This window comes from Carcharodon carcharias, chromosome 10 (genome assembly GCF_017639515.1).
Source record: "Carcharodon carcharias isolate sCarCar2 chromosome 10, sCarCar2.pri, whole genome shotgun sequence".
Classification (NCBI taxonomy): domain Eukaryota; kingdom Metazoa; phylum Chordata; class Chondrichthyes; order Lamniformes; family Lamnidae; genus Carcharodon; species Carcharodon carcharias.
Window position 1 is genome coordinate 148,409,658 of NC_054476.1, and position 27,406 is coordinate 148,437,063.

A 27,406-nucleotide genomic window follows, 5' to 3' on the forward strand; every position below is an offset into this window, starting at 1 on the left:
ACAGAAGAGATCAAATCTTCAAATATGCCGTAGAAGGGCTGTGTATACAAATCTGTATTTCATTGTGCACAGCATAACCAACCCAACATGTTGCAGCAGTTGCAAAAAATCACTATCTAAATTTAACTGCTTTAAATGATGGTTTAGCTGCCCAAAGGCCCAACCATTCACATCAAAGACTGCATCTCGGGTAATTTGTAAAATTTTTAAATCGACCATGTGAAAAATAAAACTTAAATGCACAAGCCTACATCAGCCCCCATTTATGGAAACTATTTCAGTTATGCAAATAATCTTCAGCATTTCATTCTGTACCAAAAGAGAACATGAAAAACCACACGACACCCATGGTTATAGTTACTCACCCTACTAATCAAATGTTACACATCTGGCTAACTGGGGCACATGTTGCTGACTGCCATGTAAGGCTTTGCTGAATCACTATTTAGTATTCATAATTTTGAGATTGTTAAATGACTATGATGACACAGGTACAAGAAAGGCTCAACAATCTTTAGCTACTTTGTTATTGACCTTCCCTCCAGCTTAATCAGACCTCGTGTTCGCTGATGATTGCACAATGTTCAGCATTATTCGCGACTCCTGAAATACTGAAGCAGTCTGAGTCCATGTGCAGCAAGACCTGGACAATATTCAGGTTTGGGCTGATAAGTGGCAACTAACATCCGCGGCATACAAGTGCCAGTGATGACCATCTCCAAAAAGAGAGAATCTAACCATCTCCCTTTGACTTCAATGGCATTACCATCGCTGAATTCCCCACCTTCAACATCCTGGGGTTCACTGTCAATCAGAAACTGAACTGGACCAGCCACTTAAATACTGTGGATACGAGGGCAGGTCAGAGGCTAGGAATTCTGCAGTGAGAAACTCATCTCCTGACCTCACAAATCCTATCCACTAACTACAAGGCACAAGTCAGGAGTGTAATGGAATACTCTCCACTTGCCTGGATGAGTGCAACTTTAACACTCAAGAAGCTTGACACCTTCCAGGCCAAAGCAGCCTGCTTGATTAGCATTCCATCCACCACCTTAAACATTCACAATCTCCGCCATTGATGCACAGTGGCAGCAGTGTGTAGCATCCACAAGATGCACTGCAGAAACTCACCAAGGCACCTACGACACCACCTTCCAAACTTGTGACCTCTAACACCTAGAAGGATGAGGACAGCAGATATGTGGAAACACTGCCATCTGCAAGTTCCCTTACAAGCCACACACCATCCTGACTTGGAACTATATCACCATTCCTTCACTGATGCTGGGTCAAAATCCTACAACTCCCTACCTAACAGCACAATGATTGGATCATATGGACTGCAGCAGGTGAAGTCAGCTCACCACCACCTTCTCGAGGGCAATTAGGAATAGGCAATAAATGCTTGCCTAGCCAGCGACACCCACATCCCATGAAAGAATAAATTTTAAAAAATTAATCCCCTGAACATGCCTCCATTATCATTCTACCAGAACCTTCTACCTTCGAAAAAGAAATCCAGATCATAATAATCCTCTTCACTGGATGAGTTCTTCTAGTGATTCATGCTCCAGATGGAACCATTCTGTCAGATTATCATTGCTTTAAGGTTATTTCTCCCACAATGTTCCATTTTCTAGAATCACTGAGGTAGCATATTTTCTTCCATTCCAAAATCTGAGATTGTTCCCATTTGCAACATAGCAAATAAACTTATGCAATAATCTGCATGCTGTGTATTTATCAAATTTCAAACATGCACTCAGATAATGGAAAGTGTTCTGTCAGTACTTATTGGATCATTTCAATTCACATGAACAGTCACAGCTTTTCTCATCTTTGACTTTGTAAGATTACAACTTGAAGGTCATCTAACCTCGATGAAAAAAGAGTGGAGTTTTCTTTTTGTCTCACTTCTATTGTTCAGAGACTAAAAATGTTTTCAAACCACAAAATTTAGTCAATCTTTGTTTGCAGGTGTTCAACTGCAACTATGAAGTTCTTCTTGGGGATTTTAAATTCTTTTGTACCTATTTAGCTTTCTGAACACAGATGTTTCCTATCTATATTTCTTCTTCCTCTTCTTTCTTTCCCCAACTTCTAACAAATATCTTCCCCTCCCTCCTTTATAGTACATACTAATCCCTGTCAAAACGACAGGCAGGCTGCCAACTCCACACCTTCTGCCAGTGGTTCCACTCAGGCCACTGAAGTGAGAGTGAGAGAGAGAGACAGCGAGAGAGAGAGGTTCAGCACTCTCCCATATCACCTTCAATGCCACAGTAAACATGAAACTGATTGTGCGGTGACATCACAGGTGGAAACAGTCTCTTCTTGCTCCATGGTTGAACATTTAGCACAATAAGTAAACTACCATTCCTCTTAATTCTAAACCGTACTCTTAATAGTACAGCTCATATATCTTCTGAATTATACTGCATACTAAAAGGAGTGGGAAGGTATCTCTATACTTTGGAAGTTCACTCTTCAGGTCTCCCAATTTGTTCATGTAGTTTATCCACAGTATAGCTGAGTCAAACAGATCAGGATCTTACTTTGACCCCTGGTCTGTACCAAGTTAGGCGACCTCAACCAAGGGCGTGGTAACAGCACCACAATTGGTCTCAAAGTCCTTTCATTAGGTTTGCTAGCCAAATTTGCTGCTTCTGATCATCCGATGCCACTGCTGGAAAATGCATTAATGTAAAGATTGGATGAGAAAAGGATTGGATCAACTGTGATTCTTGTCCCCTCACTGTGCTGTAATAGTTTATTCCTGTCCAAGTTCAAACATAAATAGTGGTCAAATTGACCACATGGGATTGCCGACTGGAATGTAACCATACCTTAGCAAGGAAATTACACCTTAAGGAGAAGAGGAATTACTGCAACAAAAGGGGAAAGAAAATGATCTTCTTTGCAGGACTCCTTTGTGATTATCCACCACCAATTGAAGATCAAATAAGTTGCAAACTCAACAATAGTGAAAATTGACACGGTCAATTTGACAGATCCAGTTTGATGAACCAGCGAGCCTTTTTTGGGCCTTATTTTATCACATTCTTCTTCGTGATTATCTCATCCCATCAGTGTGCACCTTCTTTAGGTTGGCGTACAGGCTAGAGATCTGGCACAAGCCTGAACAAATGTAATTCTTTAGTCATCTGCTAGTTTGTGCAAGGCAGAAACTATGGTCACTAATCCTGGATATTTTCCTCTAGCCAAGTATTTCCCTCATCCAGTACAATATGACTGAATTAGCTCTGACAAAAAATCATTATCAATAGTGGCTGTGTCTCTCTCCACAGATGCTGTCCGACATGCTAATTATTTGCAATATTTTCTTTTTTTAAAAATTGAATCAAGAATTGTGCCGTCAATTGCCTGATCTGCAGCAGAAATACAGTCTGCTGCTATAACACAATGGCACTCCAATAAGTCATGCCCTCAAATTTATCTTCTTACATATGCACAAAAAGATGGGCTCATCCATGCTAACTTCATTAGATGGGGGTTGAATGCATGCCTCCATGACCTAAAGCAAATGTTAACACTGTCAATCTAACCTGAAGGAAACTGCAAAAGAGGGCATACTTCCCATAACCAGAAATCTGGTTGGTGGATTAACAGAACTACAATGACATGACAAAGGCACATATGCAGCAACAAATCATTGAATGAATCATAAAAAAAGAGAACATCAACAATGCCAAGTACAAGCTGGTGAGCTAATTTATTTTTCCTGGTACTGACAAAGTGAGAGACCAAATTTCACCACGGTTAATTGCCAAGTGGATTTTTATATATGAACATACAAATAAGTAGCAGCAGTAAGCCATTTAGATCCTTGAACCTGCATTTGATAAGATCATTGCTGATCTGATTGTGGCCTCAATTCCACTTTCCTGTCTACCCCTGACACCCTTGTTAGTCAAGAATCCATCTACCTCTGCCTTATTCAATGACCCTGCCTCCATCGCTCTCTGGGGAAGAGTTGCACAGACTCACAACTCTCAGAAAAAAATTTCTCCTCATCTGTGTCGTAAATGGGAGGCCCCTTATTTTTAAACTGTGTTCCCTAGTTCTAAAAACAAAAAAACTGCGGATGCTGGAAATCCAAAACAAAAACAGAATTACCTGGAAAAACTCAGCAGGTCTGGCAGCATCGGCGGAGAAGAAAAGAGTTGACGTTTCGAGTCCTCATGACCCTTCGACAGAACTTGAGTTCGAGTCCAGGAAAGAGCTGAAATATAAGCTGGTTTAAGGTGTGTGTGTGGGGGGCGGAGAGATAGAGAGATAGAGAGGTGGAGGGGGTTGGTGTCCTTTCTTAAATAAGGAGACCAAAGCTGTATACAGTATTCCAGATGTGGTCTCACCAATGCCTCATATAACTGTAGCAAAACATCCCTACTTTTTTATTCCATCCCTCTTGCAATAAAGGACAACATTCCATTTGCCTTCCCAATGATTGCTGTTCCTCATACTAACTTTTTGTGATTTATGTACTAGGACATAGGATTCTTCTGTACCTCGGAGTTCTGCAATCTTGGAGTTCTGCAATCTCTGTCTATTTAAGTAATCTGTTATTTTTCTATTCTTCCTGCCAAAGTGGCCAAGTTCATATTTTCCCACATTATACTCTATCTGCTAATTTTTTGCCCATTCATTTAACCTTTTTTTATCCCTTGGGCAGAATCTTCCATCCCTGTCACAGTGGGGTGGGGGCGGGGCCAGAAACCACACCAACCCCCTCCACCTCTCTGTCTCTCTATCTCTCCGCCCCCCACACACACACCTTAAACCAGCTTATATTTCAGCTCTTTCCTGGACTCGAACTCAAGTTCTGTCGAAGGGTCATGAGGACTCGAAACGTCAACTCTTTTCTTCTCCGCCGATGCTGCCAGACCTGCTGAGTTTTTCCAGGTAATTCTGTTTTCCCTAGTTCTAGTCTCTTCCACAAGGGGAAAACATCCTTTGAGCATCCATCCTTTCAAGTCCCCTCAGGATTTTGTATGTTTCAATAAGATCACCTCTCATTCATCTAAACGCCAATGGATATAGGCCCAACCTGTCCAACCTCTCCTCAAAAGATAACTCTCCCATCCCCATCCCAGGAATCAGTTGACTCAACCTTCTCTGAACTGCTTCTTTCTGAATGTCCTTTCTTAAATAAGGAGACCAAAGCTGTATACAGTATTCCAGATGTGGTCTCACCAATGCCTCATATAACTGTAGCAAAACATCCCTACTTTTTTATTCCATCCCTCTTGCAATAAAGGACAACATTCCATTTGCCTTCCCAATGATTGCTGTTCCTCATACTAACTTTTTGTGATTTATGTACTAGGACATAGGATTCTTCTGTACCTCGGAGTTCTGCAATCTTGGAGTTCTGCAATCTCTGTCTATTTAAGTAATCTGTTATTTTTCTATTCTTCCTGCCAAAGTGGCCAAGTTCATATTTTCCCACATTATACTCTATCTGCTAATTTTTTGCCCATTCATTTAACCTTTTTTTATCCCTTGGGCAGAATCTTCCATCCCTGTCACAGTGGGGTGGGGGCGGGGCCAGAAAATGCAGTGAGCCATTCAAATGTCCAATGACTTCAGCAGGACCAGAAGATCTCACCAGTGAGGAGGGACCCGGAAAATTCTTTTTGCCCTCTTCATAACTTACTTTCCCATCGTTGTGCCCTCATCAAATTTAACTGCCATGCATTCAATCCCAATATCCAAGTCATTGATGCAGGTTGGAAATAGTTGAGGTAAAAACAGAAAATGCTGGAAAAACTCAGTATTCTGTGGAGAGACAAAGAGAGTTAACATTTAGAGTCCATATGACTTCTTCAGAACTAAAGAGAAGTAGAAATATGATGAAATTTATACTGTTTAAGGAGGGATGGAGCAGGTAAAGCAGGATAGAAGGTCAGCGAAAGGTGGGGGCTAAGGAGAGACTGACAAAGATGTCATGAGCACAAGACGAAAGCAGATACTGGCAAAGAGGTAAGAAAGCAGAATGTGTTAATGGCAGAACAAAGGTCAGCACTCTGAGAAAGAACAACATAGAACCAATGACAGATGTCCTTGTGGGGGAGGGGCCGGTGGTTGGGGGAAAAGGATTTTAAAAAGGGATAAAAAATGAATTAAAAAAAAGTAAATAAAAAATATATATTTTTTAAAAGGGATTAAAAAAGGGGTGAAGATAGAGGAGAGTGTTCATGGTCTGAAGTTGTTGAACTCAATGCTAAGTCCAGGAGGCTGTAAGTGCCTAATCGGAAGATGAGATGCTGTTCCTCCAGTTTGCATTGGGCTACACTGGAACATTGCAGCAGGCCAAGGTCGGACATGACAGCAGAATGGTGTGTTGAAATGGAAAGCGACAGGAAGGTCTGGGTCACGCTTGCGGACTGAGTGAAGGTGTTCTGCAAAGTAGTCACCCAGTCTGCGTTTGGTCTACCCAATGTAGAGACAACCACATTGGGAGTAGCGAATACAGTAGACCAAATTGAAGGAGGTGCAAGTGAAGCTGAAAAGAGTGTTTGGGCCCTTGGATGGTGAGGAGGGAGGAGGTAAAGAAGATGTTGCACCTTCTGCGATTGCATGGGAAGGTGCCATAGGAATGAGATGAGGTATTGGGGGGTGATGGAGGAGTGGATCAGGGTGTCACAGAGGGAATACTGATGGATGGGTGAAGGGAATGTGTGTTTGATGGTGGAATCTTGCTGGAGTTGGTGGAAATGGCGGAGGATGATCCTTTGAATGCAGGGGCTGCTGGGATGAAAAGTGAGGACATGGACCTTGGAGGGAGGGGAAGGGGTGAGGACAGAGGCGCAGGAGATGGGTCGGACATGGACATGGAAATAGTTGAGGCCTCAGCACTGATCCCTGTGCCACTCCACTCATTATTTTTGGGTATTTCTGGATATTAGACACTAAAAATAAAGTAAGCTTTCAATTCAGAATGACTTTAAATAATGGCATATCCATAGCCTTGCAATATTTTAAAATAAAAGAACATTCAAGCCTGAAAACAATCCTAGGGGCAAAAACTGAAGGAAACAACTGTCAGAAAAGCAATAGATAAAGGCAATTGTGCTCTGCAAAGTCCAGTGGTGGGGTTGTTCCAGACAAGTAATATAGTTTAATAGCAGGAAGCTCCCTTATGACCTTGCTGATGCAATCTCACCACAGAAGTTCCAGCTAACTACTATAAACCTCTAAAGTCCACGTTGACAAATTCTTCAACAACTTGTGGTTAGAGGAAGCTGGTTTTGTTCTGACTCATCCCTGTCCAAACGGTTACTGGAAATGGAGGAGATTTCACAGAAGTCACGTGATCCTCCTAGACAAAACCGCACTTCAGAGGGTGCAGTAAAGGTTCACAGAACACCGCAGGGTTACACACATTGCAGCTGTTTCTCATTAACAAAAAAAAAAGTTACTCAATTCATATTGTGTGACTTTTTAATGAAGTGCTTGAAAAATTAACACACGTTCCAGGCTTCACAAAAACAGTTATCACTTCGAATTTAAAAATTCTAGGTTACAGCTATGAAACTTAACAGTTTCCACTTTTTTGTTATACATTTTCTTCTTTCACTTTTTAACATAATGAAACAACAATGTACCCTCACATAGGAACAAGACAGTACACTGTCTTTTGTACCAATTTAAAACGGTGCAAACCACAGACTCTTAAAGAATTCAGCACTAACGTTTAGATCTAACATACTTTCTAAAAAGAAGTTCAAACTAGAAATTGACAGTTTTGGAAAAGTTGTTTACTTTGAACCAGTTAAACCTTTATAGTGTAATGTCAGTAAGAATTCAATGTAGACCTAAAAAGAACACAAATTCCAAAAACAACAGTGCATATGGCAATGTGGTTGCATACAACAATTTTATCTTAAAGTGCAATAAATGCATTGGAGGTGGGGAAGGTACAAGAACAGAATTAATAGTGAAAAGCAAAACGTCCAAGACACTAATTATATTTAGCAGTGGGCCTTTTACTGCTGACATTATTCCTTTTTTTTATTCATTCATGGGATGTGGATGTCACTGGCTGGGCCAGCATTTGTTGGCCATCCCTAATTGCCCTTGAGAAGGTGGGCTTCCCTCTTGAACTGCTGCAGTCCATGTGGTGTAGGTACACCCACAGTGCTGTTAGGGAGGGAATTCCAGGATTTTGACCCAGCGACAGTGAAGGAACGGCAATATATTTCCAAGTTAGGATGGTGAATGGCTCGGAGGGGAACTTCCAGGTGGTGGTGTTCCCATGTGTCTACTGCCCTTGTCCTTCTAGATGGTAGCGGCCATGGGTTTGAAGGTGCTATTTAAGGGGCCTTGGTGAGTTCCTGCAGTGCACCCTGGTCACAGATATTGAGCAAATGACCAGATATTCTTCATTATGACATTTTTACTGCCTCTGGCATTTGGTCACAATAATGATGCTTAGGGCAAGTGTAGAAACTTGCCAGATGTCACACTATACCAAATCTCTTCCCCTTCATGTGCTCGATTATGGGTTTGGCAAACTGACTTGAGACTCAAGTCTTTGAAAATAACTATAGTTCACAATGGTTTAAAAGCATTCTCCTACTGAAAAAGTGACTTTAGTACTGAACTTTTTTTTGGCAACTTTTTGTATGAACAGATTCCTGCTTAAATATTATTTGAGGGTCAGCTATCAAGTACAGTCTTATGCCCAAACAGCCATTTGTCAAATTAAAATCTGAAACAGAATTTTGACTAGCTAGTCAACCACAGAGGGCATTGCAGATCCTGTCCTCAGCCTAATTTTCTGCAAGACTTACCTGATAGTAATCAGGAGCACAAACAATGAATATTTTTTCTCTTCAATTGCTGAATCTCAAATACTGCCAAGTACAGTAGTTTAAAACAAAAATCAAGGCAATTGCCTCTGTTTAAACATGTTCCATTCAATAGCTTTCAAAATATGGAGCAACTGGGGATAACAATGCGAAAACAAAATTACAAAGGTTTGAAAGGTCATTAATGGTCAATATGACATTGATGAACATGAGAGAAGCTGTCAAGATTGGTAGCAGGGAAAGTATTTGATTTAATGGCTCTTGTTGTATGGGTAGCCCATTTTAGAACTCAAGAGATCATTTGTGAATTCCAGTAGTATTAGCTAGAGTTTTACAAAAAAAAGTCTACTCTATCGAATAATTGTTTGATGTCTTAATGCAGTCTTCCAGGCTCAATCAATTCAAAGAAGTGTATTGAATATCAACTTTTAAGGTCTGACATACTAGTAAAAAGCTGAATAGATTAAAGTACAAGTTGGCAAAATTTACCATTCACGTGTGAAATAAGATAAATCACAATGCCACATCTGAAAGAAAACAGTGGTTATTTGTGCTACCTGGATATACTTAATTGACTGAAAGTTGCTAGGGACATATTCACAAGCAAATGCTTCTACTTCCCATGATAGCCAAGGTCCGAATGGTTAGCACAATAAATAAGTCTTCAAAACACTACTCAAAATACTCAAGTAGAAAGTCTAATCCATTTAGTTAAAAAAGGTACTTTAGAGGCTTCTAATTTAAAAAAAATCAATTTCAAGAACAATTTGTAAACATTTTATAGTTAGAGGTGCTAAAGTTTGATTTTGTAGGGAATTCTGAGTTTCCTGTTGTTCAATACTTTTGGGTAAACTTTTTTTCAACATAGTAGTAAGTACAGGAGAAAACTTTGTAAGGTAATCCACACAAAAGTTGAAGTTGTGATGCATAACTGGTTACATAAAGTGAATGACAGTTTTTTTTATTTGGTCGGGGGGTAAAGGAGGGGGTACTTTCAATAGTACTTTCCTCTTGACTCTGTCTCTGCTCAACCAGGTCCAAAAGCTGCTTCCAGAGATCCCCTATTTTGTTCTACTGGCTGGAAAAGGCATGCTTGAATGATAACTATAGTTGCTCTCCAGCTGATTACTATTGAATTAAACAGGAATTTGTATTCTCCCCTCCCAGTTGCTGCTTCCTGCCCTTAAATATATCAGTAACAGAATAGTTCTAGTCCAATAGTTTTCATTTGAATTATTTTCCCACAGGTTCTCTCTGCAACACCAATGCCCACCGGTTGCAACTGAAGCATACAGATATGAATTACATAGCTTTTTACTGCCATCATTCCTCCCCTGATCAAGTAAAGCAACCAAGCCCCAATACTCCCAACAAATTGGGCTTCACCATCTTGATTTACAAATACAATGAGCTTAATTTAATCATAAATTTAGGAGGTACATTCCCAGGAAGGATGTCGGGGAAGAATGATGGCAGTTAGAAGATACCATAAAGCATATCTGTACAAATTAATTTTAAAAACCCTGACTCATACAAGATACCACAGTATCAGTGCCTCATGCATGTGTTTGACTTGTAGTCATTTTGTGAATGTTTCATTGCTCATCTCAAAATAAGGGCAAAACCATTGTGCGTAATCTTGACTCAACATGCAGTAGCCAGATGAGTAATTTAATCTCCTGGGTTTATGCATAACTCCTCTGAAAGGTAACCTATAATCAAGAACACCTAGAACACACTCATTTTGTGACTACTTGCAAAACCAAAAAAAGAAACACCTCTTCCTGAAGTTGTTTGGACAAGATTTTTTTTAAACAAGGAAAGTTCAATCTGGTTGCAAATGCAGGCGACTGAGCTCCAATCATGCCTCAAACAAGTTATGGTTGTCAACAGATTTTGACCTACAGGTTGCATAAGATTCCAGGTTTTCTCTTTAGGTCTGTGTCGATCATCTGGCCTCACCTGTGGCAGGTGTAAGGTGAAACAGTTTGCTCCTGACTAAATTTTGTGGGAGGGGACAATTAGCCATGGTTCCCACTTCTAACCATCACAGAAAGCCTTGCTTGAAGTGTTTGAAGCTTGATCACATGTGAGGTTAGTACCAGGCCTGACATTGATAGCCCCGCAATCAGATAGCTTGCTGACACTCACTGTCTAGACTCACATTGAAAATGACCCACTTAATAATGCAGTATCAGAGGAAACCCAGAGTCCATGGAACCAGAGCCCAGAAGTTAACACCTTCAGGGGCAAGTGAAATATATGGCTCTAGACTGTAAAGATCTTGGGGAGTATAGGTAGCCTCAACTAAATTTCCTTCTAGGTACCAGTATACAGCAAAAGCTTTCCATAATTTAGCAATAAATGGGCAATCCCAGAGAGGCAATGCAAGCAGTATCGTCACTGGACAGAGACCCAGGGTAATGCTCTGGGGGCCCAGGTTCAAATCCCACCATGGCAGATAATGAAATTTGAATTCAATAAAAATCTAATGATGACATGGAACAATTGTCAATTGTTGTAAAAACTAATGTCCTTTAGGGAAGGAAATCTGTCGTCCTTACCTGGTCTGGCCTACATGTCACTCCAGACCCACAGCAATGTGGTTAACTCTAAAGTGCCCTCTGAAAGCCCAGCAAGCCACTCAGTTGCAACAAACTGCTGCAAAGTCACAGAAAAGGAATGAAACCAGATGGACTGCCCGGCATTGACCGAGCCACCACAAACGACAATGGCAATCTCAGCCCTGTCAACCTGCAAAGTCCTCCTTACTAACATCTGGGGACTAGTGCCAAAATTGGGAGAGCTGTCGCACACACTAGTCAAGCAACAGCCTGACATAGTCATCCTCATGGAATCATATCTTACAGATTATGTCCCATACACCACCACTGCCATCCCTAGGTATGTCCTATCCCACCGGCAGGACAGCAGAGTTGGTGACACAGTGGTATACAGCCAGGAGGGAGTTGCCCTGGAGTCCTCGACATCAACTCCAGACCCCATGAAGTCTCAAGGCAGCAGGTCAAAAATGGGCAAGGAAACCTCCTGCTGATTACCAAGGACCGCCCTCCAACAGCTGATGAATCCGTGCACCTCCATGTTGAACGCCAGTTGGAGGAAGCACTGAGGGTGTCAAGGGCACAGAATGTACTTGGGTGGGGGACTTTAATGTGACCAAGAGTGGCTCGGTAGCAACATGTCATCAACTAAAACTGACCATACCACAGATGCAGCTCAGATCAATTACTACCTCTCACTGTTCACAGACAGTGAAATGGGCAATTTGAGATAGATTTGCAAAATCTTGCAGCCCAGAAGCTGGTCATTTGGCCAACTGTTTGTGCCAGCTCTCAAACAGTTAATCATTTAATCCTATTCCCTCTCCAATACTGTGTTCATTTTTAAATAAATTTGTTTTAATTCTGGTTCTGCCCTTGTTTCACAATTGGGCCTTCCATATCCCAATAGCCTTCTATCCATAATAAACACTCTATCCATGCTATTGATGATCTGATACCTACATTTTTAATTATTAAGTTAAGAGTTAAAAACTGATTTGTCATTGCATTCTTCAACAGGAGGAAATAATCTAACCTGATCTGAAATAAAGAAAGGATTCAAGGCTGAGTATGTGATTCAGCTGTCGTGCTAGGGCAGTGAACTTGGTAAGAAAGACAGTGGTACTTTTAGGAACATTGTCCCACAGCCTCAAAATTAGAATTTTTTTTCAATTAAACAAAACAATATAGATTAGAACACTCTAAATTGTTCCACTTAATTTATCAGAGCATTTGTTTAGCGTTTTATAACATATTTCTACTCAATTTTTAGCATCTGACGGGAATTTGAGTTATTCCTGTCTGCTAATAGTTGCATTTTCCTCTCCAGTGATGAAGGCCTCGATTCTTTCTAGTATATATTTTTTTCTTTAAACAGTAGCTTTCCAAAAGTCAAATCACTTCAGAAATAGCAATGTTTTCAGGAGGTTAACCTGTATATATTATTTTTGCTCCATAATATTCTGAAATTTAATAGAAGTATAGTAAGAACTTTAGAAACTTTAAAGATGGAATTGTAATTTCCTGGCTGCAATCCACTTCTGATTGCCAGTTAGTCAGCATAATAAAAAGCAACTGCGGCCTGTAAAACAATAACTTTCCCATGGAGATAAGCACTACTGATAACTCCCATCTATCTGAGACACCAGGGAGAATTGATTACTGGAGCTGCAACAATTGCACAATTACTTCATTCAGTAGAAAATTTGCCCCATCCTACCCTGCCTCCTTCAATAAATAAACTCACCTCTGCATTCTGATCATGTTCCAGTATTTCCTCAAACTCCTCATCAGTTTCTGTGCCTGAGAGGCGAGCTGCTCGGGCCATGAAGTACGGAGGTAGCTCTCCTATTGCAGTACCAGCACCCTGTAAGTTTGAAAAAAAAGCAAGAATGATGATTCAAGGAATATATATGTATATACATGCTTCAATGCCAAAATAAAAATAGCTTAGTCCACAATAACTGTGAAAATATTTTGTTGGCCCAACATTAAGGATTTATTCATTTTATGTTAGGTCCAGGACACACCGAATATAGTTAGAAGGAAAAAACTAAAAATGTTTCAAATCTAAAATTTAAAATACACAGAAAACACTGGAAATACATAGATTAGCTAAAATCCTACTTTCTCTTCCAGTTACAGACTAACATCTTTGTGATCTCCAAGATTCTCAGCTTTACATCCAATAGCTGTCTGATAAAGATACCAATTTTAACTGACAAGATTCCAAAATTCTGTCAGATTTATTAACTTCTGAATGTTACAGCCAACATTAGTATTGATGGAGTGGAAAAACAGAAAACATGACTTGGGAAGAGGCGATATTCGAGTAACCAAAACTGATTCCGTTGTAGTGTCTGGACTAGTGACTGAATCAAGGTTAAGTGTTCTCAGGGCAAAATAACGCTGCTTTAAAAAAAAGTTGATATCCTGAACATCATACAACTAAGTCTCTTTGATTGTTTATAAAGATAAAAAGTTCTGTTATCTGCATTATTTATCTGCAGAAAAAAACAGGACGATGGCTTCACATTAAGCCAGGGTCTTTTACATTCTGTTTGTGAACCCCTCAACCAGAGGTTTTCAAACTGGAATCCACAGGTGGACTCAATGCCATTGTTATGGCATTGCAGATGGTAAATGCTGAACTGCTGAAATTCCAGAGGGAAGCTTGAAACAGTTGCCACAACTATTTTTGCAATTTGTATTTTTATTTTGAGATGTGTGCCTTGAATGCAGCAGTATTAAGTCCACTGAGTCTTAAAGCTTTTTACAAAACTAAAGTAAACATTTATTAATAAAAAAAATGATCTTAAACACATACATAGGTCTATAAATTACTACTATGGCAACTCCTAACTCCCCTAATTAATCTAACTCCCAGTTACACCTCTGTTAAGGCAACAGTAAAACAACATAGATTTCAACAGACTCAGGCAAAGCACACAATAACCTGGACAGTGATATTCAAAGTGAATTCTCTTAACTTCAATTCCCGGAGACAGCAGTTTGGTACATAGAGGCTGGAGGCTTTTGTTAGATCTTGTTAGATCTTAGAATGCCTTCTTCTTACACACAACCTCATCTTCTTTGTACGTGTTTCTCCCATTTTAATGTAAATCCTATTGTTCCAATATGACTTTGCAACTTGACTTTTTCCATAATATAAATCTTTTATAATACCCATATTAGCAGTAATCTTTGGGAAAAATAAACACACGGTTTGGCTTAGCCTCTGTTGGCTAGGTGTAACACCTTACACCATCTCTTTCAAATTAACTACTCTAGTTTATCTAAAAATGCAGATGTTCTTCACACCTCACATTCTAAAATTTTAGCCATGTTTACGTATTTAACATTTCAAACCTAGTTTATCTTCTGACACATCAAAGCACGCAGACCAGCCGCCTGTAATTCAATTAACACACACATGAATCCAAACCTCACCATTAACCTACCTTTACAATAAATTGCAATAATATTATGAAAATTATATTTTCATGACACAGTCACAAGGTTAATGTACACACAGCTTTGTGAATTCTGTATTTAATGCCTTAATGTGTTCTTTCGGTAGCTGCATACCAATAAATGTTTAATGCAATGATGATACTGTTTTTCTCTAGCTAGCCAAAACATTTTTTTGGGGTGCCCCGTGGAGTAAGTCAGTATTTATAAGGACATATGTCAATATTTGTAGGGAGGGCCTCCACACTGCCAAGTTTAAAAAACACTGTCACAGCGTGCTTGAAATTCTAGATAAGGCACAGTGCAGTTGTTGCTGGCTATCAGCAGCATGTGGAAAGAGTTCAAGCAATTTCTGGGTTGCAGTTTCACTTATAACACAGCTTTGCATATACAGCAGAGTCTGGTTTGACTTGTAGATAGTATAAGGCAATCCTCCCCTCACCCTCAGTCTGATTAATCTCATTTCATCGTTGAGAATTACCAACCTGAAAGATGATCAGGATCTTTCAGGGAATGCAACTTGTAAAGGAAATATCTGTGGGTTTCTCAAAGGAGGTGGAATACAATCAAGTTTTGTGCAGACATAACAAACCTACATCATTATTAGTACAAAAGAAGCACTTCTTTGAATTCATACAATCTGTAATACAACTTTTCCAAATCAACTTAAATAGACTGAAAGCTTCATTTTTTGATGGGTCTGTGAGGCAAGTTTATAGTTAGTGAGCCTCATGCAGACTGCCCAAGATCATAAGTTCACTGGGGAATAAGTTCCGATCTGCAGAACACAGTGCCAACATGCTATGCCTTCCTGTCACAAAGGAGAATTTATTTTAAAAAACTATAAAATTCTCATGAATATATTTGAATTTCTGAATATATATATATATATATATATATATATAGATGGACATTCAAATATTCTATGGTTAATGTTACATTCACGTAGGAACTTTATTCAAGCCATCGTATATTTAGGCAGACAATCAAATATTTTAAAAGCATATATTCTCATTTGTAGCTTATGGAACTGTGTATCTTTTGACACAACATTGCTTGGGGTGAAAGATATTGCTGTATCAGACAGCGTGTACTGACGCAATGTTAGTTAGGGGACTGAGGCAGCTTGTTTAGCACAAGGACCTAGGACTGGTAAGGTTCAGGAGAAGTGGAAGAAATCCTGCATACAGATCATCACATGGGTAGGGCTTGGGAAACTTCCATTGTCAGTGGGCTGCAGTGCCGAAGGGGTAGTTTATTTGACTGGATCTCCAAGAATTGGCACCAATCTATCATACAAATGCTGTTCCATTAATGCAATGGAGTTTAGCACCGAATTGTGCACAAACTTGACCCAATCTGCATGTTAATCTGTGCACCTAATGTAATGGAATAGGGTCCCAGTCGAGGACTTGCATCTATTAGCTAAGCTGGCACCCCAGTGCTGTTTATAGGAAATGGTGCATTGTTAGAGTGCAATCCTTCAAGTGACACATTTGCCTGTAGATACCATGGCACAGTTCAAATGCATGTGGTGACTTTCTCATGATATCTTGATCAAAAAGAATTGCTCACGTCCAGGTGTTGAACATTGATAGGACAGAGTGACTGCTGTATTTGTTTACACATTTTTACAAATCAGTGATTAGGACCCTGCTGAAGTAATACTTGAGCACAAAAATCAAGGCCTACACTCCAGTGCAGTATTGATGGAGATGGTGCCTTTCAGATCAGATGTTAAACAGAGGACCTCTCTACCCTGTAAAAGATCCCATGACACTATTTCAAAGAAGGGCAAAGGGGTCTTCCCCTGTGTCCTGGCCAATATTTATTCCTGAAATGAACCTCACATAAAAATGCATAATCTCATTGTTATTTGAGAGAGCTTGCTGTGTGCAAACTGGCTGCTCAGTATCCTATAAAAAAAGTGACTACACTTCAAAAGTATTCATTAGATTTCCTGAGAGTTTGAAAGGCACTATATAAATGCAAGACTTTTTCTTGTGTGTCCAATACTGGGTGCCGCGCTTTAGGAAGGATGTCAAGGCCTTAGACAGGATGAAGAGGAGGTTTACTAGAACATGTGATACTTCAGTGATGTAATGAGGCTAGAGAAGCTTGGAAAAGGGAAGATTTAATAGAGATGCTCAAAATCATGAAGGGTTTTGATAGAGTAAACAAGGAGAGACTTCCCAATGACAGAAGGATTAGTAATCAGAGGACACAGAATTAAAGATAATTGGCATAAGAACCAAAGATGAGGAAATTTTTTTCCACACAAATTTATCATCTGGGATTCACTATCCTACTCTAGATGGTGAAGTAGAATAGAACTGGAGCCTAATCTTTATACTCTTTTATAAGCTTTTATTTAGAGATACACATTTTAAACATGCTCTTCCTAACCCAGCAACCACAGTTTCAGTCTGCTCCTATATACAGGAGCACAAGAGAATCCCCAGTTAATGCCACCACTTGAACACAATTGAGAACTCAATTAATATATAAATTAACATTCACTGCCTGAAAGGGTACCGGATCAGATGAAATAGCAACTTTAAAAAGATAATTGGAGAAATACTTGAAAAGAAAGCATTGCAGGGCAATGGGGAAGAGCAGAGGAGTGGAATTAATGGATAGCTACTTCAAAGAGCCAGCACAGACATGATGGGTCAGATGGCCTCCTTCTGTGCTGTGAGATTCTATTACTTCATTTTGTAAAACACTTTACAAATGTATGACTCAGACTCACGTTAAATTTGCAACAAATACACTGTAATTTCACAATTTACCTTATGTTGTTATTGGTAGAAGTAAGAGATAAACATTTGAAAAGACCAGAAAGAAGCACGTAATTAGCAGATGTACTGAAATCTCTCCCTCACTGCCCCCCACCAACCCCCCATCCCTGTTAAGAGTCACAAATTGTAGTTGTGTGCCACAGGTATGCATCACTTGCATACATTGCATTAATTAACAACAGTCTTTTCTAGGAACTTGCACTTACTCACATCAAACAAATAACAATTATGCCCCTCACACAAAATACCATGTTGTCAAAAATTACAATTGTTTCATAATAATACTTGAATTATTGCAAATGCTTGACAATTGTTACATTTAAAGACTAACTGGCAAATGGTAACATTAGAGAGGTCAAAAAATGTAGGTTACAAGATAAATCAGTACAAAAATAGTTTCTTATAATAGAGACAAAAGAACATGCTCTGAACTAATGCAAAAAAAGTATAATTATATTAGTTTAGATTAATTAAGTTGGTAATTTCCCAATCTATGTCGGATTCCAGTATTATTATTAACTCCAGTATTTAATCTAGCCTGATCAGTACTGTAATGATCGAGTCAGAGATGCTGTCTTTCAGTTGAGGTGTTAATCAACATCACAAGAGATATCTGGTCACTAACACACTGCTGTTTGTGGAAGTTTGCTGTGCACAAATTGCGTGCCACATGCCCAGTGACTATGCTTCTGAAGTACTTCATTGCCTGTAAGGCACTTTGGGACATTGTAAGGTTGTGAAAGGCGCTGTGTAACTTCAAGTTTTTCTTTTTTTTCTTTAAACGGAGGCTCCATTTCCTATCAGACAGACCAAAAAATGCCATGGCCCTATCTGCAGCACAGGCAGTTTTAATAAAGATTCTGCTCATTGTTATCAATGTCTTATCAATTACATTGCTAATGTTTGGAAATGTCAATTACATTGTTAAGGAAACAGGTGATGAGTATTTGAACACGTATGAATAGGGGAAAGCTGGGACACAGTGTATGTGAAAAGTGTTGACACTGGACAACGTCATTAGGCTCTCAGCAAGAAAAGGCTTAGTTTTGACTTCACCAACTGGCATGGATCCTACTAACATTGGTAGCAGAGGATGGTTGGCCTAAAGGTGAAGACTGGACACTAAGATTCCTTATCAGACAGAAGATTTTAATTGGAGTTATTTTGGAGAAGAATGGCTGAAGTCAAATGTAAAGTATCAGGGTATGATTTTCCACTGTTGTTCTGAGAAGCTGAACCTTATGACCAATGGAAGAATGAAGTGGATATGTGGGCATGGGTTACATCCTTCTCAAAGAAAAAGCAAGGTATGGCCTTGGCACTTTCACTTCCCACCAGAAGCAGGATCAGTGTAAAGTATTTTCAGAGCTAGAGGCTCCTCAATTGGACATTTAGGAAGGTTTGGATAAACTCTTAAAATAGATGGACAAAATTTATAAGAAAGTTGACCTGTTAACTGCATATGAGGCATAGTCAGACTTTGATAAATTTAGAAGGATGGACAGTTATTCCATAGAAGAAAATATCATGGAATTTAACAGGTTATGTATGCAGAAATCCTATTTGGAGATCCTTAATCAGTGCTTGCTTTCAAATTGTTGGATGTATCCAACATGGATAGGTTCCTCGTCTTGATTGGAATTAGGTTCTCAGAAAGAGAAGCTTTTGGAACAGATGTCAGATGCTTTAAAATAATTCTGGGGAAATGCTAATTTCCAGCCCCTTTCATAGCCCCAATGGGACAACACAAAAGGTGGAGGATTTAATGCTGGCAGCAATGAGACCATTTAGCTATGGGGCACAACCGTCAATACGACAGAAGAACTACAAACAAATGAGGATAGAGACCCTTTTTGTAGCTCTAACAGACGGCAGAAATTGGGTAGCTATGGCAGGAGAATGAATCCCAGGAATAATTGAACGATGGTAAACAGGTGTTCCAGATGTGACTTGAAAAATTATGCGATGAATTGTCTGAAACGTAACAGCAGGGTTTTTGAAATGACACACGATAAGGAAGGATCAGAAGGGGAAGATGACGTTACTCAGTCAGAAGAAATTGTACTGGTCAACAGAAGCTTTAGTCTGGTAATGGGTGTTCTAGTTGCAAACTCATTCAATTGAGCTGTGTTAGACAGTGGGTGCATGTCCACAATATGTGGAAGTGGATTGAATAAAGTGTTACTTGAATTCTCTAAATAGTAAAGGCAGAAATAAAATTAAGGAGTATGAAACTTCTATTTACTTCAGGTTCAGGGACAATAACGAGTTAAAGTCACTAAAGAGTGTGTAAAATAGTTGGGGTAAATCATTTTATCAGCACAGATTAGTATCCAGTGAAATACCCTCACTGTTGAGTAAGCTGTCCATGAAAAAGGCTCAAATGAAATTAAATATGGAACAAGAGAAGGCAATTGTTTTTGGGAAATCTGTAGATTTACAGCTTGCACAATTGGGACATTATTGTATCCCCCTAACAAGGCCTAACAATTTCTAATCCTGGTTAAAGAAGAATTGATGACATCAGGGGTTAGGAGTTTAAAGGAAAAAAGGCAAATGGTTTCAAAACTACATCAGCAGTTTGACCATCCATCTTGTCATAGGATAAAAATTCTACTAAAGGATGCAGGGGCATTAGATGATGAATAAATGACAAATTTATATAAGAGATCAGGGACACCATCACAGCTCATAGCGAGTCTCCCATTAGCAAGAGACTTTAATGAAATTGTAGCAATGGGCTTATGGGATAAGGACAAATACGTTTTTCTCTTACACTTCATAGACATGGCAACTAGATTGTCTGTCAACAGTAATATTAAAGACAAAAAGGTAATTGTAAACAAGAAAATGAAAAATGGATACGATCTGGACTGGGAGCACCAGCTAAATTCCTAACTGACAAAGGTGGGGGGAATTTGCCAATGATACATTTACAAGTATGTGAACAAGTATACGAACATTATAGTAATGAACACAGCAGCAGAAAGTCACTTTAGTAATGGGGTTTGTGAAAGAAATCATGCAGTAATTGATGAGATCCTTCCCAAAATCTTAGCTGACCAACTGAGCTGTAAACTGACATCTGCCCTGGTGTGGGCAGTCCATGCAAATAATTCATTTCAAATGGTTGGGGGCCACAATCCCTATCAATTTAGTTTATGGGAGAAATCCAAAATTACCTTTGATGACATGGGGTTATTCCCCAGCCTCGGAAGGGATTACGGTTAGTTTAATTTTTTTTCTGAGCATTTGAATGCCCTGCATGCAGACAGAAAGGCATTCGTCAAGGCTAAGGTTTAAGAGAAAATTTGGCTAGCTTTATGGCACTGTATAAGGCCATCAGAAATAAATGTTAATCCAGGGGGCATAGTATATTACAAAACAGAAGGGCAGAAAGAATGGAAAGGCTCAGGTAGGGTTATAGGCAGTGATTGGAAAAAACAGTAATTTTACAACATGGCAATCAAACTGTTAGGGTATATTCCTCAAGGCTAATTGGCACTGATTACACATTTAGAGAATCTGATCAGGCAACAAAGTAAAGAGGCACCATGCACTTAACATACACATATGTTAGACAATTACGAGCAGCAGATTATGGCAGATAAAGGGATGACTGAATTTGAACCAAGTAATACTGAAGCACAGAATTAGGCTATTTATCCCATGGGAAAACTACCCAAAGTTGGCACTAGAGTAACATATATGCCATTAGGGGCCAGTGAATAGAGGGATGCTACCATTATAGGGAAAGCAAGAAAAGACACCTCTAAAAACAAATTTGAATGTGCAAGATGAGGGACAGAAGATAAGACTCATGGATTGGCAAAATGAAGTAGAGATGCGGCAGGCCAAAAAACACAGTGGGAGTTCTGAAGGCGGACTGGGAAGTGACCACAGCCCTAGGAAAAGATCACGGACTTGCGAAAGGGACTCTGATCGTAGGAGGGAGAGATCCTGTAGCAGTAGTGTAGAAAGAGATAGGAATGAGTGGAGGTTGTAGTTTGACAAGAACAAGAACCCTAGAACAGGCTAGGAATGCTATTAGAAGTAGAAACCCTTATGATCGAGAAGTTTTAGTGGCTACTAACAAATTAGAAGTTGTTAAAGGATGCCAAACAAAAAAGAGTTGGAAAGAATTTGATGGATATACTGAAACACCAGGGAAGGCTGAAATACCATAGAGGGGACCAGCCAGACTTTCACACAGGTAGCATAGAGAAGCTGTTTCCTGATGGCAAGTATAAGGCTAAAGCTAGAATAGTGGCTCGGGGTTTCGAAGAAAGGCTTAGTGATCAAGGTATCAGAGTAGACTCCCTTACTGCAGGAAAAGTGAGCTTGAAGATTTTCTTAGCTCTTTTAGCAACATATTCCTGGGAATGTAAATTGACTGATATAAAAGCTGCATTTTTGCAGGGAGAAATTTCAAAGGGAAGTGTTTTTGAAACCACCTAAATAAGCTGGCAATATAGAAGGGAAACTGTGGAAATTAAACATGTGTTTTTATAGGCTCAATGATGCATTAAGGGATTTCTCAGTTAGGTCCATCCTACTGAAGAACACTGGTTGTTTCAGCTAAAGGCAGACCCAGCATTTTCTATTGGTATCACAAGGAGAAACTAGCAGGCTTCTTCATAATGGTGTTCTGTGGGAAGGTTCTGCAGTATTTCAGCAATGCGTGATAGATAAAATAAAGAAGGAATTTAAGGTTGGAAGTCAGGCTTTGGGGCCTTTAAATATATAGTATATATATTAGACATTAAGCAGAATAAAATCAGGAGTGAGCATGAATCAACAACTTAATTGGGTCCCAATATATCAGACCTGGTCCTCACAAAGTGGATCTTCCATCCAAGGAAGAAACAGACCAATCAAGAAGTTTGATTGGACAGTTGAACTGGTTGTGCACATGCCGTACTTGATGCCAGTTATGATATTTTGGAACTGAGTACTATGATAAAACATGCTACAGTTGAAGTTCTGGGAGCAAATAAAACATTAAAGAAATTAAATTCAGAGAAATGTGCACTCAAATTTCCAGCCTTGTGTAATCCAGAAGATAGGAAGTTAATCATTTTTAGCAATGCTTCACATGCCAATCTTCCAAATGGATTTTGTAGCACACCACGATTTATCATATTCTTGATGGGAAGGAATAATAAATGTTGTCCATTGGGCTGAGAAGCGAAGAAAAAAAAAAGGGTGGTGTGATAGACTAAGACCTCACATTGTGCATTTTTATTGTTATTTCTAAATTTTAAAACTGGACTTTGGCTGAAAAAGATCCTTAAAATGGCTGAACCTATGTTTGTCTGTGACCCCAGAACAAAAGAAGCCACTTTGCAATTTTGGGAAAACTCACACCTTGTTATCTCGGAAGAGCCATTAACGATCACCTGGGGACTATACAGCCCAACTTCAAAGAACTATACAAAGGTCATTTGCACTTGATAACCCAGGCTTGCCAGCAGGAGACAGAGAACATCTGCTAAGACAAAAGGCCCCTCAACCATTCTTTTTAATTCATAATAGCCAGGACATTTTGTCTTCAAGACCCAGCCAAGTTCCAGACGATGGATACACATCCTTTGTTGAAGAGCTGGTGGATAGGTGCATGCTCTCCTCATCTTGGACAATCAACACCACTGGAAAAATGAATTCTACAACATGGGTTTTCAGCCCACCGACCTCAGTGAAGGAATACATCACTAGACTTTGATTCTGGACTCTTCAACCCACGTGAACCAATATTTATTTCCTATGTGGTCTCTATACTGTAAAACTGCTTTTCTCTATTCCTCTCTTTACTGTATGAGTGCAGAGGGGAAGCTGAAAATCCTCCTTTTTGCATTTTGAATGTGTTCAATAAACTAAACCTTTTGAGTTTATCGTACTTCAAGTTTGCTGGGGACTTATTAGTAGAAATTGGATCACACAAAAATTGAGCTGTTGGGGAAATATCCCGCTGCTTACAAAGAGAAAGAGATTAAAACATCTTTATTTACAGACAGGTGGTAAAAGGAGAAATTAGTGCTGTTTAAGTTAACTGTTTCCCCCCCCCATCCCCCCACAATAGTAGTTAAAGCACCTTAGCTGTCTGAAACACTGACGTTAGTAGAAGCAATAAATACGAGGGTGTACTTATCTAATGTACTGATAAGGTTTGCCGATAGTATGCTGTGTGTATAACTGTTCCCTTTGGGGCAATATTCATTCGACAAAGGGTGTCACTGAAAAAAGGTTGAGGATTGACCTTGCTAGAATAAAGGAAGTGTTGGAAAGAGGAGAGGTTTCGAAAATAAATGGGTGGATGCAAGTCACCAATTGTCAGACTGTTTAACAAAGACATGCTGGCTCCAAGAAATGATTCAATGCACTGGAAGAGGGCCACCTCGTGTTATGAGAATATGGAAGACCAATATTTTCTTTGATTGCTTTGTGATTATTTATATATGAAACTTTAAAAAGTTTTGGTTAAAGGAGGAGAAATATGGGGCTTATTAGTGGTTGATATACTAAAATATGTGACATGGAAGATGAAAAAGTATAAATTTGTTTCTTTTCGGTTCGTTTGAAAGATTGTTCTTATGTTTTCAGAAGTTTTAAAGAAAGAGGGGAATCTGTCAATGTCTTATCAATTATATTGTTACAGTTTGTAAATGTCAATTATATTAATGGAAATAAGTGATGGGTATTTGAACACTTATAAATAGGGGTAGCTGGAGACTGGGTATATGAGGAGTGCTGACACTGAACTCTCTCAGCAAAGAAAGGCTGTGTCTTTAGTTTCGACTTCACCAACCGGCCTAGATCCTGTTAACAATAGCAAAATCAAGTTGGAAGAATAGTTCCACAATATAGATGCAGGAATATCACCATACTTCAAGGGTTAAAGAAAGTTCAGAAAAAGACACTTCACAATTCAGTTGTAACTGCTTTGTTTGAATTTGATGCTATTTCACCGGCATCTTTCAAAATCAGTTGCAGTCACAGGATTTGGAGAGGAAGAATATACCTTTTGTCTCCAAAGTGAGTTATAATATAGCAGGCCCTTAGAGCAAATGATTGTCATTCTATCTGATGCTTAAGGTTTACTTCAATCCATTTAATTTTCTTTATTTCATTCTCTGGCACACGTTACAGTACATCTAAATAAAACTTTTAGACTGGTGCACTTACAAAACAGAGTAATCAGATTCTAGCAAAAAAATCTTATGCAAGATAACTTGTTTGAGAGTTCACATGCTAGGTATTAAAATTAAATTATAATCTAATACCTGCAATTCATTATGACATATGTACCATGTCTGTGTGGCAGCTTCTAAGCAGGTTGAGCAGCAGTGCTCTGCTGTCGGGTAGACCAGGGTGAGTGAAGCAGTGTGTTGGCTCTGCTGCCCCAGGTAGTACATGCCAGTTTTCATATAGATTCATTCTTGTCTTGACCTTGGCTCTGGTGTTCTGGTGGTGTTGCCAGTAGGTCAATGTATGGTCAAGGGTGATACCAAAGTATTTTGGCATTGGGCTGTGGGTGAATGGTCAGCCACAGAACTGGGCCTGAAGTTCTTTCCTGTCCTTCAAGTTGTTTAGATGGAAGGCTGAAATGAAAATCTTTGCAGCATTTGGTCGAAGACTCCATTTTCTGAAGTAGGTGTATACAGAACATTGATCTTCAGTGTTTTCTCAAGGTCCTGAAGTTCTTTCGCACAGAAAGCCAGGGCCAAGATGTCAGCATATGTAAAGAGTTGTGTTAGGGAGGTCACACGTATATACGTTGAAAAGAGCCAATGCTAACATGAGAACATAAGAAATAGGAGCAAGAGTATGCCATTCGGTCCCTCAAACCTGCTTCGCCATTCAACAAGATCATGGCTGATTGGATTGTGGCCTTCACTTTCCTGCCTTGCCCGCATAACGCTCGACTCCTTTGTCAATCAAAAATCTGTCTAACTCAGGCATGAATTTATTTAATGACCCAGCTTCCACTGGATGCTGGGGAAAAGAATTCCTAATACTAACAACCCTCAGAGAAGAAATTCCTCCTAATCTGCCTTAAATGGGAGGCCCCTTATTTTGAAACTGTTCCCCCTAGTTCTTAGGTTCCCCCAAATGGAGAAACATCCTTTTATCATCTAACCTATCAAAACCCCTCAGGACCCTGTTTCAATAAGATCACCTCTCATTCTTCTAAACTCCAATGAGTATTGCCCAGCCTGCTCAACCTTTCCTCATAAGACAAACACCTTCATCTCAGGAATCAGCCTAGTGAACCTTCTCTTAACTGCTTCCAATGCAACTAAGTCCCTCCTTAAGTAAGGAGACCAAAACTGTACACAGTACTCCAGGTGTGGTCTCGCCAGTGCCCTGTACAGTTGGAACAAGACTTCTCTACTTTTATACTCCAACCCCCTTGTAATAGCAGCCGACATTCCGTTTGCCTTCCTAATTACTTCGGACAGGAAAGCTTACTTATGATTCATGAACAAAGACACCCAGATCCTGATACGCTGCAGCATTCTGTAGTCTTTCTTCATTTAATTAATATTCAGCTTTTCAATTATTCCTGCCAAAATGGACATCATTTTCCCATGTTATATTCCATCAGCCAAATTTTTGTCCACTCATTTGACCCCTCAAATCCCTTTGCATACTCTTTGTATTTTCCACAAAACTTGCTTTCCTACCTATCCTTGTATCAACAACAAATTTGACTACAATACAGTTGGTCCCTTCATTCAAGTTATTAATATAGATCGTAAATAGTCATAAATTGTGAGGACTGATTCCACTGGGAGCCCATTATTGGTTATGCGTGGACTGGTTTGTTCTCCAAGTTATAGACTGGAAAAATCAAATGGGCAAAGGTAGAGTAGCTGAGGGGTGCGTAGAATGTTTTCGGGATAGTTTTAGAACAGCACGTCGCGGAGCCAACCAGAGAGCAGGCTATACTAGACCTGGTATTGTGCAACGAGTTAGGATTAATTGATAACCTCATAGCGAAGGCACTCCCAGGTAGCGGCAATCATAATATGATTGAATTTTACATTCATTTTGAGGAAGAGACAAGTATGTCCAAGACTAGAATTTTAAACTTAAATAAGGGCAATTATGAGGGCATGAAACCAGAGCTAGCTAAAGCAAACTGGAAAATGAAGTTTAACGGATAGATCAACAGAGGTTCAGTGGCAGACATTTAAAAAGGGATATTTCAGAATACACAGAATACATTCCAATGAGAAAGAAGAATTCCAAGGGGAGGACCCACCATCCATGGTTAACTAAAAAAGTTAAAGACAGTATCAAAGTTAAAGAAAAAACATATAATTGTGCAAGGTGAGTAGCAGGTCAGAACATTGGAAAGGATATAAAGAGCAGCAAAGAATGACAAAAGATCATTCAGGAGGGAAAAAAAGAGTACGAGAGAGAGCTAGTCATATAAAGGCAGATAATAAGTTTCTATAGATATTTAAGTAAGAGTTAACAAAGTGAGCGTTGGTCCTATAGAAAGGTCGTCTGGGGAATTGATAATGGAAAGTAGGATGAATGAATTAAACAGGTATTTTACTTTGGTCTTCACACATAGAAGACAGAAGTAACATCCTGGAAATAGCTGTAAATCAGGAAATGGAAGGGAGGGAGGAACTTAGGAAAATTACAATCACCAGAGAAGTGAAATTGAGCAAATTGCTGGGGCAGCGGGCTGACAAAATCCCAAGTTTGGACAGACTTCATCCTA

General features: G+C 39.4%; 1 protein-coding gene across 9 annotated transcripts in view; it reads right to left on the minus strand.

Annotated features, from left to right (window-relative positions):
* vmp1 (vacuole membrane protein 1) overlaps positions 1–27,406 on the minus strand; it is a 192,886-nt gene that overhangs the window by 53,059 nt on the left and 112,421 nt on the right. For all 9 annotated transcript variants that reach the window (XM_041196862.1, XM_041196864.1, XM_041196858.1 and 6 more), the window contains exon 7: positions 13,146–13,265. In XM_041196862.1, the coding sequence (XP_041052796.1) occupies positions 13,146–13,265 (120 nt within the window). The remainder of the gene's footprint in view (positions 1–13,145; positions 13,266–27,406) is intronic.